This window comes from Protopterus annectens, chromosome 4.part1 (assembly GCF_019279795.1).
Source record: "Protopterus annectens isolate FY-2018-M chromosome 4.part1, PAN1.0, whole genome shotgun sequence".
Classification (NCBI taxonomy): Eukaryota; Metazoa; Chordata; order Ceratodontiformes; family Protopteridae; genus Protopterus; species Protopterus annectens.
The window spans coordinates 504,834,958-504,848,020 of NC_056734.1; the positions used below are offsets into that span (position 1 = coordinate 504,834,958).

Genomic DNA, 13,063 nt, shown 5'->3' on the forward strand with positions numbered 1-13,063 from the left:
CTGACATTGGTAAGGAGCAAGAAAAAGTTTCCCAAATGGGGTACTTAGCTTTAGTTGAAGACTTTGGTTCTGAAACTTGAAAACGAAAATTTCAGGAGTCAGCCGACCAGCACTTGCGAACTGCTTCTGCTTCGGGCACCGCACAGCAAGAAAGACTGATGTAATGGCATTGGCTGCATGTTTTATACCCCCTGACAACCTGACGTCATGGAAGAAGGGACAGCAACTGACGCAGGACCCAAGACTATGTTAATCAGGCCAACTGAGGGCTACTGCAAGCAGATAACCCAATTGTGATGACTGCAACAGTGAAACACGAAGAACATCTGTGTTTCTACCTTCATAGAACTGCTGCCCTCCCCAATGATCATCACCGTTTCCTTTGCTCTGAACAAGCTCAGCAAAAAACTTTCAAAGATATCACTTTCCAGATGGCTTACCAATTGCATTATTTTCATCTATGCCTTGCAAAACCGGCTTTTGCCAGGTAAACTTACGGCTTCCTCTGTCACAGCAGCAGCAACTCCTACTGCCTTTTTCAGCTATTCTCTGATAGATGAAAATATGTACAGCTGCTTCTTAGTTCTCTATGCACACCTTTGTCAAACATCACAAACTGGATTCCATGTTTAGATCGTACTTTGGTGCCTCTAGCCTCAAAGGTCATGATGCCACCCTGGAGTTTAGTAGTTTGGCATTCTAACCCATAAGTCAGATCAAATGGACAGACAGAATAAGACTAATAAAGTTACATGCTTACCATAATGATAGATCCTTTACTATAATGCTAGATCCTTTCATTCATGTCCATCCAATATGACAATCCTTACCCCATCCCTCAGCCTCTATCTCCATGACATTATAACACCTGAAGGATTTCTGACATTGAGCTGATGACAAATAAGTGTTTTATTGGTAAATCAGTATATATGTTTCACTATGCTTCTGAGTGTGTTGATTAGGTTGTCATACCTGACCTAATACAGACAGAAAATTTGAGAAGGCCAACCCACTTAGGTTTTTAATAGCAACTTGAATTATCTCCTGTTCTAGGATCTCCTTGTGTTCTGTGTATGCTTCCCAGCTGATAAGTTTATTTTTTGGCACTTTTTAACTTTTCAGAGTTGAATAAAACAATAATTGAATTCAATTCAGAATACAGTTTGAATAAATTGCTCTAATATTGCTACACACTCGTGTGCTACCTTGCACTGCACTTGAACTTTTAGTGCCATTTGTTCTGCTTTTCTGTATATAAAAAAAAAAAATTCCTAAGTTTGTTTCCTGCCTTTCCTGTAACTAGTCTAATCCAGATACAGATTTGCTGTATCCAGGACTATTTGTAAACTTCTGAGCCCCCCCAAGCCTTTCTGTCTTGGAGGGAAGCCTTCACTTATCAGTGGGAGCAGTAAGCATTAGGTAGCCTATCTACCACAAAAGGAGTGGTTTCTGGCCCAGAAATTGTAGTTATTGGTCGTTTGGGCAGTTTTTCAATCTCTTTCAACTTTTCTGATTTAAAAGCCTGCGTTTGAACTTGTTTCCCACTTCTCCTGTAACTAGTCTAGTCCAGATACAGATTTGCTGTATCCAAGACTGTTTTGTAAGCTTCTGAGCCCCCCAAGCCTTTCTGTGTTGAAGGGAAGCCTTTTAGTTTATTAGTGGGAGTGGTAAGCACTAGGTAGCCTATCTACCACAAGAAGAGTGGTTTCTGGCCCAGAAATTGTAGTTTATTAGCCGTTTGGACAGTTTTTTTTTCCATTAGCCATGTAGCAACTGCCTCATTTACACTAAAATCCCTCTCCTCTTACCTCCCAACATTCAGACTTGTGAGAGATGCACTTATATATCCAAATTGGAAGCCATGCACTCTCCAGCCAAGACTGGACTAGCTGGTCAATGTAGCAACTGCCTCATTTACACCAAAATCCCTCTCCTCTTACCTCCCAACATTCAGACTTGTGAGAGATGCACTTATATATCCAAATTGGAAGCCATGCACTCTCCAGCCAAGACTGGACTAGCTGGTCAAGAGGAGAAGGTCAACACCACACCACATGGAACGCACAGCACTCCAGAACATGCACCAGTACTGCCTTCACATAAAAATACAACCACACACCCACCTTCGCGGAGGCACTCAATAAAAATCTACCCAAACAGCAGAGACCACCAAGGCAGAAACCCACTCGACCACCACAACCCAACACTAATCATGAGACACACAACTCTCCTAAATAGTGCCCCACTCAACTAAAGCCCCTAAGGCCAAACAACATGCCCAACACACTAGTCATAGGTGCTCAATAGTAAGGCACACTGATGTCCCACTCACTAGGTTAAATAAGGAGAAAGTAACAGCTGCCTGTCAGGTGCCAGGATCTGTCACAACACACGCTCTCAGGTCCCTCAACAACAGGTACAAATATGACTCTGTCATTGTACATCTGGGTGTGAATGACCAGAGATGTACCGCCCTTGACTACATGAAGAGAGACATGGAGGAACTCTTGGATTATGTAGCTCAGGCGGGTATAACCCTAGCCCTGAGCAGCATCCTACCATCACCCAGAATGATACCACCAGTACAAGCAGAAAATGATTGATTTCAACAATTGGCTAAGTTTCTGGTGTCATTCTAAGGGGATCCAGTATCTGTCTGCCTGGGATGACATGAATGACAGACCTTGATGGTTTGCCAGAGATGGCCTGCATCTGTCACCCTTGGGCTTCCAGATACTGGCCAAGGCTCTTGCCACCCCTATAGTGCCTTTTTTTAGGTGGTGTTTCAAAGACCAAATTACCACCATAACAGCTACAAACAAATGCAATCTGAGGGTCATGCTGCTCAATGTTAGAAGTCTAAATCTCAAAATGCACTGGCTCGAAGCACTCCTTAAAATGGAGAACATTGGTATTTGTGCTGTAACAGAGACCTGGTTCAAGGCAGTTGAAAGCACCCCTGCACTACCAGGCTATAACTCATTAGACACCTTTCGGCCCCAGAACTTGGACCGACGCATCAAAGGCAGTGGTGTTTCCATATTCATAAAGGATGCGCACAACTCCAGACTGGTAACCCAATAACGCATCAGAGATACTTCAGGTGCAGCTAACATAGGGTAAGATGGTGATTCAGGTTATAACCTGCTATAGGTTCCCAACCATGTCCCAAGACTCGCACTCCACATTCCTAAGCCCCCTGGAGAATATTAGGGTCCAACCTAACACTCTCATACTGGGTGACTTCAACTACCCCCCTCCATTAACTGGGAAAACTACTCATGTACCAATACACTTGCCCAATGTTTCCTGGAATTCATTAATTCCAATGCCCAGGACCCTGATCAATCTTACCCCCACTAGAGGTAGCAACATCCTTGACCTGGTCATTACTAACATGGGCGACCGTTGCTCTACACCAATAGTCAACTCCTCCCTGGTTAGATCTAATCACCTTGAAAATCCACATCCCTCCCAGCCCACCCCCCCATCCAACCCCGCAACGGTAACCACCATGAAAAACTTTTCTAAAGACAATGTTGGGCTCCTAAAAACAGAGGTGGCTAACTTCACAGCACCCATGCAAATGGGGAAGAGTTGCATGACTGCCAAATCATACACCAATGCACTGTACTAACATGTACACAAATGCTTGGATCTCACCATACCCAATAGAACCAAGATGCTCTCCTCCAAAAAAAGAAGCCAATCTGGTGGTCCCCTACCATAAACAGACTCTACAACAGAAGGAGGAAACTGATGTGGAATAAGGTGAAGTCCCAAGACTGGAAAAACTCCCTTATCAGCCTCAACAAAAAGTTGAGATCCTTCATCAAATTCTCTAAAGGTAGCTATGAAAACAGAATTGCAGCAGATAGTAAAGATAACCACAAGGCCTTCTATAGTTACGTAAAAAAATCTCCACTGCAATACCCAGATTTGCTCTGAGCTACTGCACAATGGTACCTTCTATACTGAGCCAACAGGTATTGCCAATATACTGGCTGACAGATTCAATGCCAGCCTTGCCCCTCCCCCCCCAAAGGACCAATCACAATACCAGTAGATTGCCAGGCACCCAGTATTACTGCTGTACAGGTTAAACCAGCACTGTCCAGGGGCAAGAATACAGCTTCTATGGGACCTGACCATATCTCCGGCTGTGCTCTACATAAACTACAGAGTTAACTGGCATCTCACCTGTGTGCCCTGTTCAATCACAGCCTCACCTCAGGCTTTGTCCCTACTGAATGGTACACTGCTACAGTCATCCCTCTCCACAAAGGAGGAGCGACTACAGACCCTGGGAACTATCGCCCCATTAGCCTGATGAGTCTGATATGCAAAGCTATGGAATGCATCATCATGGACATAATAAACAAGGACATAGGGAGTCTCCAAACTCTGGATCCCACATAGTTTGGTTTTGTGAAGGGTAGATCATGCCTGCTCAACTTGGTCGACTTCTTTGAGTCAGTCACCAGAGCTGTGGATGAAGGCAAGGTGGTTCATACCGCCTACCTTGATCTGGACAAAGCCTTTGACACCATTCCCCACTCAGGAATCATGGAAGAACTCACTAAGCTAGGCATCAACCCCTATTATCACTACGTGGGTTCCAAACTGGCTCACAGAACCCACAGTGTGAAAGTAGCTGACTCCAAGTCAGACTGCCGACTAGTCACGAGTGGAGTCCCACTGGGTTCAGTCCTGGAGTCCCACGGGGTTCAGTCCTGGGTCCTCTCCTGTTTGGTAGCTACTTCTCTGAAGTCCACGCTAACATGATGGGACTCTGGCTGACAAAGTTCATAGACTATTGCAAGTTGGGAGCTATTATTAACTCCCCAAGTTATGCTGACATCCTACACAATGGCCTCACTGAGACCAACGACTGGTCAGAACCATGGCCTTAAGCTCAATGCCAAGAAATGTGTCATCATTCCCATGAATTACCACATCGATGGTAGTCCACTGAACACAGAAGGTGATGGGAACACAGGTTAACAGCAACCTCTGGTTTGATAACCACATTGCTACTGTGGTCAGAATGTCCTTCTCTGTGGCACATCTCATTACTAAGGGTTTTGCATCCAGGAAGAAAGAGGTCATCGTCTCCCTCTACTCTTCCCTCATTAGGGCATTTCCCAATCCCTCCTCACCACACGCTCCAGAGACTTCAACCTCATTATCACAATCAACAGAACGTCAGGACAGGTTTATAACCCAGAGACTGCCCATGCTATGGAATAGACTTCCCATACATGTCAAGCAGAGCACCTTACTGACTCTCCAAGAGAAATCCTGATGAGTGGATGGGAAATAGAATATTGACCCTGGGGATAACTCCAGTGGCTCTACTCGACAGAGGCACTGGGAACTAAGGTTGGGTAGCATGATGCCAGGGTAATCCTATGGCTAGGCTTGTAAAGGCCCACACTTTAGTTTAGAGGTCAACAAGAAAAAAAACAAGGAGCAAAAAATATTTTTTAACTCCTACAGCCAAAGGTTTGGAAAGTGACACTGGATGTAGCCTACTACTTAAGAAAATGAAGAGAACACAGATGCATATTGGAGCTTTAAAAACAAATGTAAGTTTACCAGTGTCAAAAAACAGTTTGCATGTTTTGATAATGCTGATTTGTTTGAATAATTCTGCTATTAGTCTTAGTTGTACCTTTAAAGTGTCCCAAGAGCTGCACATGGCTGCAGAGACTTGGGTGCAGGTGTTTAAGCCATCATCCCATGTGCCAACCTTAACCGTTTTCCTGCCAACACAAAGAACTTTTGGCTATCTAACCTAAATTCCAAATGTGGGCCTGTTAGATTGATATGAGATCAAGTATCTGACAGTGCCTCAGTCCTCAGCACTGGCTCTGGGGTAGATTTAAATATCATATTTTCTAATAAAATGCTATTTACTTGCAAATAGAGCTTCACATTCTCTGGCTTCCAGCCAAATTCTGTTTATTGCTAAATATCAAACAGGCTACAGGTTATTCTTTTCATTTAGAGTTAATCACCTTATTGCGCATTATTCATAAGTGTGCTGTTTTATATATATATATATATATATATATATATATATATATATATATATATATACACACATATATACATATATATACACATATATATATAGTACATAAACCTCGTTAAACATGCTCTGAAATCAGCAGAAAGATAATTCAGTTATGCATTACTCTGCTGCAAAACGCAGTCATACCAGCTTCACACCTTTTAAAGCAGTAAGGGTTGGTCTCACACTGCAGTACACAGCAACCAACGCAAAACAGTGTCTTTAATGGCTTTAAAAAAATTATGTATTCTTACTGCCACACAAACAAAAGTTTGGCACAGTGACATGTTATGTCTAACAGCCTTTATAGCACCTACATTTCCCCCTCTGAAACTAGTAGTGCATCAGAGCTCCTGAAACTCCACGTACCACAAAAATATGATTTTGCCAATCATAACTGCTTGCTGTCTTCTCAACGTTAATTTCAAGGTTTGCCTTGAGCTTGACTACACTGTCAAAATAAACACTGATATCCATGTCCTGAACACAAGTTACTTAAGATCAGAAACCCAATGTATTTCAATCCGTTAGTCTTTAAAAACAAGTAGATTGTCCTAGTATAAAAGTGAGGTTGAAAGAAAAACAGTTAAATATTACTGCCTTCAGAAACAAAGTAAAAAGGGAGATATTCATCATTATAGACAAGAAATACTGACAAAATGATCACATGAAATGCTTTATCCAGAGAGAAAATGCAAAAAAAAACTAACTAGTAATGAGCTAATAAAAGCTGTTAATTACCAAAGAAAACACAGATGACCACTTGTTTTGTAAGTCTGTAAAGCAAAGAAAACAATCATACCAAATGGCTTTAGCTTCTTAATTCATGGTGTTACTGCGACTTAAAATTTTAATAATATATAGTACAAACAGTGCATAGCCTACCTTTCGTTGAGCTTCTTCATCATCGTCAATTCTAGTACTCCCAGTATCACTCAGAATGGGGCTCTGCAGAGGGGAATAACTTTGACTAGGCAATCCAAGGCTGGATGTAAAACTATGATGATGTTTCACAACCAGGGGTGAAAGCTGTGGGTCATCAATAATAGTTCCTGTTCACCAAATCAGAGACAAGAGACAATAAATTTCTATCTCCCAATGATCGATATAAAGAAAAACAGACATTCACTAGTTATATAGAACTTGTCATTTTACTGGATTTTCAACAGATCTAAGTCTGCAAGCTATTACAAAAAGTAAATCAGGGTGACTTTCTCACCTTAAAACAGACCTTCGAAAGAAAAACACTATCAATCTTTAAAAATGGGCTACATTTGCCCTAACTGACCTTGTGTTGGGACATTATTTTTCAGCAGTGTACCAGTGCCAAGGACCAAGAGGTATGAAAAGTTGTGAGTCTCAGACTCATTTAGAGGTGTCGGCTCCTTAAGAGTCTGCTGGGGAGGGGAGACAGGAAATGAAAAGCATTTAGTCGCTTCACTTATTCTGAGGCAGGGTGTTCTGGTTGATGGTGCAATCCTTGATGGAATCTGAGATATAAAGCGCTTTTCTTGAATTACATCACTTGCATGGGGCTGGATTAGGGGTAGGCAAATTCTTCATGGTACACGTGAAAGAAAACAAAAGCTGGATAAACGCCTGGTATACACCTCAAGCAAAAAAAATGAAAAGACCAATGGTTAGACCACAGCTGAAGATAAAAATGTAATAATCCACGTCAGGAAATAAATCACTTGCAGCTTCACAGTAGTGCCCTTTATAAAACCAAAAGTTGTAACTGAGATGTAGTAGTCAAGGTAGGAAACGGTTCACTTGCAGTTTCACACCACTTTATTAAACAAGAGTAAGCGCGATCTAAGTCAGCTGATCGCTTCTTCAGACTCTCAAAAACAGTTAAAACATTGGTATTTAAAATATGGTTCAACCAGTGAAAACACATATAGAACTATGACATAGACTAATTAAAATTCCATACACCAGTACATTAATTTGCCTTATATTCTGCAAAAGATGAAATAAAATATACATATAACAGACACATTTTATGTAATAATCCATATTACTTAATGTTTTAGTGGTCTGGATTTTAAAAAAGTTTCAAGGAAACAGCATTGTTCAATCCAGGAGACCTATCAGCCTGAAGTAATAAAATCCATCTTTGTTCTGCTTCCTCTACCTTATTACTTATATCACCTCCCCTCTTACTTTTATTTATTATTTCTAAAACCATGAAATTAAAAATATGTTTCCTATCTTCTTCTTCCACATGTTTTGCTAAAGCACTTGTGTCTTTTTTATTTCTTATATCTCTAAGGTGTTCAAGGATACGTTCCTTTAGACACCTATTGGTTTTGCCTATATAAAAGGCATGACAGATAGTGCAGAAGCTGTAATAAACCAAATTTTGTGTTCTGTAGTCAGCATAAAAATCTATATCAATTATAAATCCTAGTGTAGGATGTTTATATGTTGATTTATTATATACATAGTCACATGCTGTACAATTTCTGCAAGGAAAAGTCCCCTGCCTATCAGATAGGATCATTCTTTCATTGTTTCTGGATTTATAACAAAGTTGCCTTTTTAAGGACCTCTTATTTCTAAAAGAAAAGCTGGGTCTATCTTCTAACAATTCTCTCAAGTCAGGATCCGATAATAAAACATTCCAATTCTTCTCAAAAATATTACAGAACCTTCTGATGTCACTTGAATAGGTGATAGGGAGTCTAACTTTAAAGTCATGACCTTCCAACTTAGCATTGGCTGCATGGGAAAAAGATCATGTATTAAGTGCTAGCAATAAATATTCTGGCAAAATTGTATGGTATATACGTTTTGTAGATGACGTCTTCCTGTTATGGGATGGTACTAGTGAAGAGATGCAAAAGATGGTGGAGTACTTACATAGCACCACTGAATTTTTAAGATTCACTAGTCAACATTCCAGGGACTCTATTGAGTTCCTAGATGTTTTGGTTAAGAAGACAGCATTAGATGAACTTACAACAGGGATGCATAGAAAATCTACATGGAGAAATAGCATCTTACATAAGACTAGTATGCATCCAACATTTGTACACAAAAATGTAGTGAAAGGACAATATATGAGAATAAGCCGCTTACATAACACAGATGAAGGCTTTGTGAAGACAATGAATATATTAGAGAAAGACTTCTTAAACAGAGGTTATAGTAAGAAAGACATAAATGAAAGCTCTAAATATACCATTGAAAATAGGTATGGGAGATGTAAACCGCTCTTCTCAAATACTATAGAAGATGTTAAAAGCAAGGAAGGTCATGACTTTAAAGTTAGATTCCCTATCACCTATTCAAGTGACATCAGAAGGTTCTGTAATATTTTTGAGAAGAATTGGAATGTTTTATTGTCGGATCCTGACTTGAGAGAATTGTTAGAAGATAGACCCAGCTTTTCTTTTAGAAATAAGAGGTCCTTAAAAAGGCAACTCTGTTATAAATCCAGAAACAATGAAAGAATGATCCTATCTGATAGGCAGGGGACTCTTCCTTGCAGAAATTGTACAGCATGTGACTATTTATATAATAAATCAACATATAAACATCCTACACTAGGATTTATAATTGATATAGATTTTTATGCTGACTGCAGAACACAAAATTTGGTTTATTACAGCTTCTGCACTGTCCGTCATGCCTTTTATATAGGCAAAACCAATAGATGTCTAAAGGAACGTACGAACACCTTAGAGATATAAGAAATAAAAAAGACACAAGTCCTTTAGCAAAACATGTGGAAGAAGAAGATAGGAAACATTTTTAATTTCATGGTTTTAGAAATAATAAATAAAAGTAAGAGGGGAGGTGATATAAGGAATAAGGTAGAGGAAGCAGAACAAAGATGGATTTTATTACTTCAGGCTGATAGGTCTCCTGGATTGAACAATGCTGTTTCCTTGAAACCTTTTTTAAAATCCAGACCACTAAAACATTAAGTAATATGGATTATTACATAAAATGTGTCTGTTATATGTATATTTTATTTCATCTTTTGCAGAATATAAGGCAAATTAATGTACTGGTGTATGGAATTTTAATTAGTCTATGTCATAGTTCTATATGTGTTTTCACTGGTTGAACCATATTTTAAATACCAATGTTTTAACTGTTTTTATGAGTCTGAAGAAGCGATCAGCTGACTTAGATCACGAAAGCGCTTACTCTTGTTTAATAAAGTGGTGTGAAACTGCAAGTGAACCGTTTCCTACCTTGACTACTACATCTCAGTTACAACTTTTGTTTTTTATAAAGGGCACTACTGTGAAGCTGCAAGTGATTTATTTCCTGACGTGGATTATTCCATTTTTATCTTCAGCTGTGGTCTAACCATTGGTCTTTTCATTTTTTTAAATTCTTCATGGTAGCAGGTTGATATTCCACAAGGATGCCTCAATTTCTTCTACAACCCAGAAAATATCACATTTGGGGAGAGAGATAATTTCAAGGACACAGAAAATGAGGACCCCACCAGGAGCAGCTGATAGTCACATGCTGGGGTCCCAAATAATACCCACAGCACACATTAAGCATGTGTTGCCTTGCTATCAACACTACTTTTGTGGCTGTAAGTAAGGATATGCTTTATTTTATTTATTTTTTTTTTAAGCTGGGATACATCATCTGAATTGCCTAGACAAAGTAAGGCCTTGGTAAGTTTAATTCTGTTGGCTGCCAAAAAGTTATTACTAAAAACTGGAAATCAAAGTCTCAACCAACTATACTGGAAGCACTGAATATTGTAAGAGAGATAAAATAACTGGAAGTGGGATCTTTTGAAAAGGAAAAAAATCAAATTACATAGAAAAAATAAATGGAAATTGTGGGAACAATTCATGCAAAGTAATGTTCAGGAGGAGGACTGAGCTTTAAGGGAAGGCAGGAAGTGAAAGATTTATCTAATGTTGGACTGGTAATAGCTGGAAAGAAAATATATGTGATGTATATTGTATGTAAATGGAAACAATGTTAATGATTTTTTTCTATTAATTTATGTTTATGTCTTAAGTGATAACTTTATAATGGTATTAATTGCAGCCTATTTCAAAGCCAATGTAGGCTTACATTTCATTTTTTATATCGCCTATTAGTAGACTCCCACCACCACTACGGAAGCCCTGTAGAAAAAATGTATACCACTTGTGTATGCACTGTACACTTTGTAAGAGTAAAAAGGCCCGGTACAACAAATAACTATTTACAAGAACAGGCAGACTGAAACAGGAGAAAGGGGGTAAGCTGATTAACAGTTATAACACTATCTCAAAAACATTCTACTGAGGTATTTAATCAACTATGCTCTTACTATGATAATAAATATTACAGCAATACTTACAAAGATGGTATTATACATCTAGAACTTCCTTTCATGGATGTGGGCTATGGAAGAATGTCAGCAAACCTAAAATTTAGGACTTTTACAAATCCTGTTTTCTTTGAGACTGTAAAACCAAGAGAATGCTTCAAAAATGCTGAAACACCTCGTTAGTTATAAGCCTAACAAGTATCTTGGGAAGACACCTTTATACAGAAAGTTAGAGTGGTAGCTGCTGATTTAAAAATAGTAAAACTGTGTAAAGACTTGCCCTAATATAAATAATTGAGTTCTCTTCCTATTTCCTTGTAATTCAGCACCTTTTAACCATATTTCCTTAACTCCCCATTCTACTAGCTTAGGACCCATGCAATGGCAATACTTTTTGCTACTTCCTACCAGCTGGGAAGCCAGAAATTGGCAACCTCACTAAAATATTAAAAAGTAGCACAAGTATCTTAAGCAAAAATAAGCACTAGTGCACTACCACTAAACAGGGCAAGCATACAATTAGTATCTCTTCCTTGCTGGCACTGGTTTAATGGGATGAATTTAGTAACTCCTTGATGAGCTGTGAACAGGTTTTTGGCAAGCCAAGATGATGCTACTTCTCGTCACAGTCTTTTTTTTCCAGTATAATTTTTATTGATTTTAAGTATGGTAAAACAAGTGCAGCAATAACAATAATATTTACAAACTAGAACCTTCATAAGGTATAGCTACTGTTGGGGGTGTTACAAAAGATTTATTAATGTGTAATAGAGTCAGATTGTACCAGTAATTCTGGAAATATTGTCTTTTCTTTTTATTTCTTGTGTAAAGTTTGTGTGAGGATATATATCCTATTGCCATTGCTTTAAAGTTATCACAGGAAATTAAGGATGGGTTTAACCAGTTTTTGGCTATAAAGTATTTGAGAAGGGTGCACATTGTGATTAAGGTGTGCTTATGCATTCCTGTCAATGATTTAGCAGTTATATTAAGGATTGCAGTTTGCCAAGAAAAGGTATTTTTTATGTAGCCCATCTTTTCGAGTTGGGTCCTAAGAGAGCACCAAAGTTTATATTTTTTTTTTTACAACTCCAGAAAATGTTGAGTATATTGGCACTGGCAAGGGAGCAGAATGGACAGGATAAATCTTTGTTGTACCAGAATTTCTTAAGGACAGCTGGGGTGTAGTATGAATTTGTATCATAAACTGGCTGTGGATTAGATTTTTAAAAGGGGTTAGAGGTTTAGTGTGTTACATATTGCTTCATATTTGGATTCATTTGAGATTTCATCATTTAGACTTCCCCAGTATTTGGAGTAGAGCAGTGAGGATTGGTACTTGATATTAGACATAAGCTTATAAGATTGAGAGATCATTTTATTCTTGAGAGATAGGGTCTTAATTGCTTGTGTTAAAGTTATTTCCTGCTCGTTCACTTTGAAGTCTCAATATTTAAGTCTTATTAATGATTTGAGTTATCTTAATAGGGAATCATAGTTATTTGGGGCACTAAATTGATTTTTGAGTACAGTGAAGTTTATAGGGTGGTGGATTTGCCATATTGTGGCATTTTTAATAAAGGGAAAGTTGGTTAAGTCTAGCATTTATTTATTTTTAGGTTTGAGTTTAGGTGTAGTGGTTGGAGAAATTGAAGGGTGTTTTGTAGAGTTAGGGATCCTATCAA

General features: G+C 38.8%; 1 protein-coding gene across 1 annotated transcript in view; it reads right to left on the reverse strand.

The window, feature by feature from the left end:
- The window catches only part of LOC122801240 (FERM, ARHGEF and pleckstrin domain-containing protein 2-like), a 963,231-nt gene that overhangs the window by 670,701 nt on the left and 279,467 nt on the right, over nt 1-13,063 (reverse strand). The window contains exon 3 of the mRNA XM_044070791.1: nt 6,962-7,128. Within this exon, the coding sequence (XP_043926726.1) occupies nt 6,962-7,128 (167 nt within the window). The remainder of the gene's footprint in view (nt 1-6,961; nt 7,129-13,063) is intronic.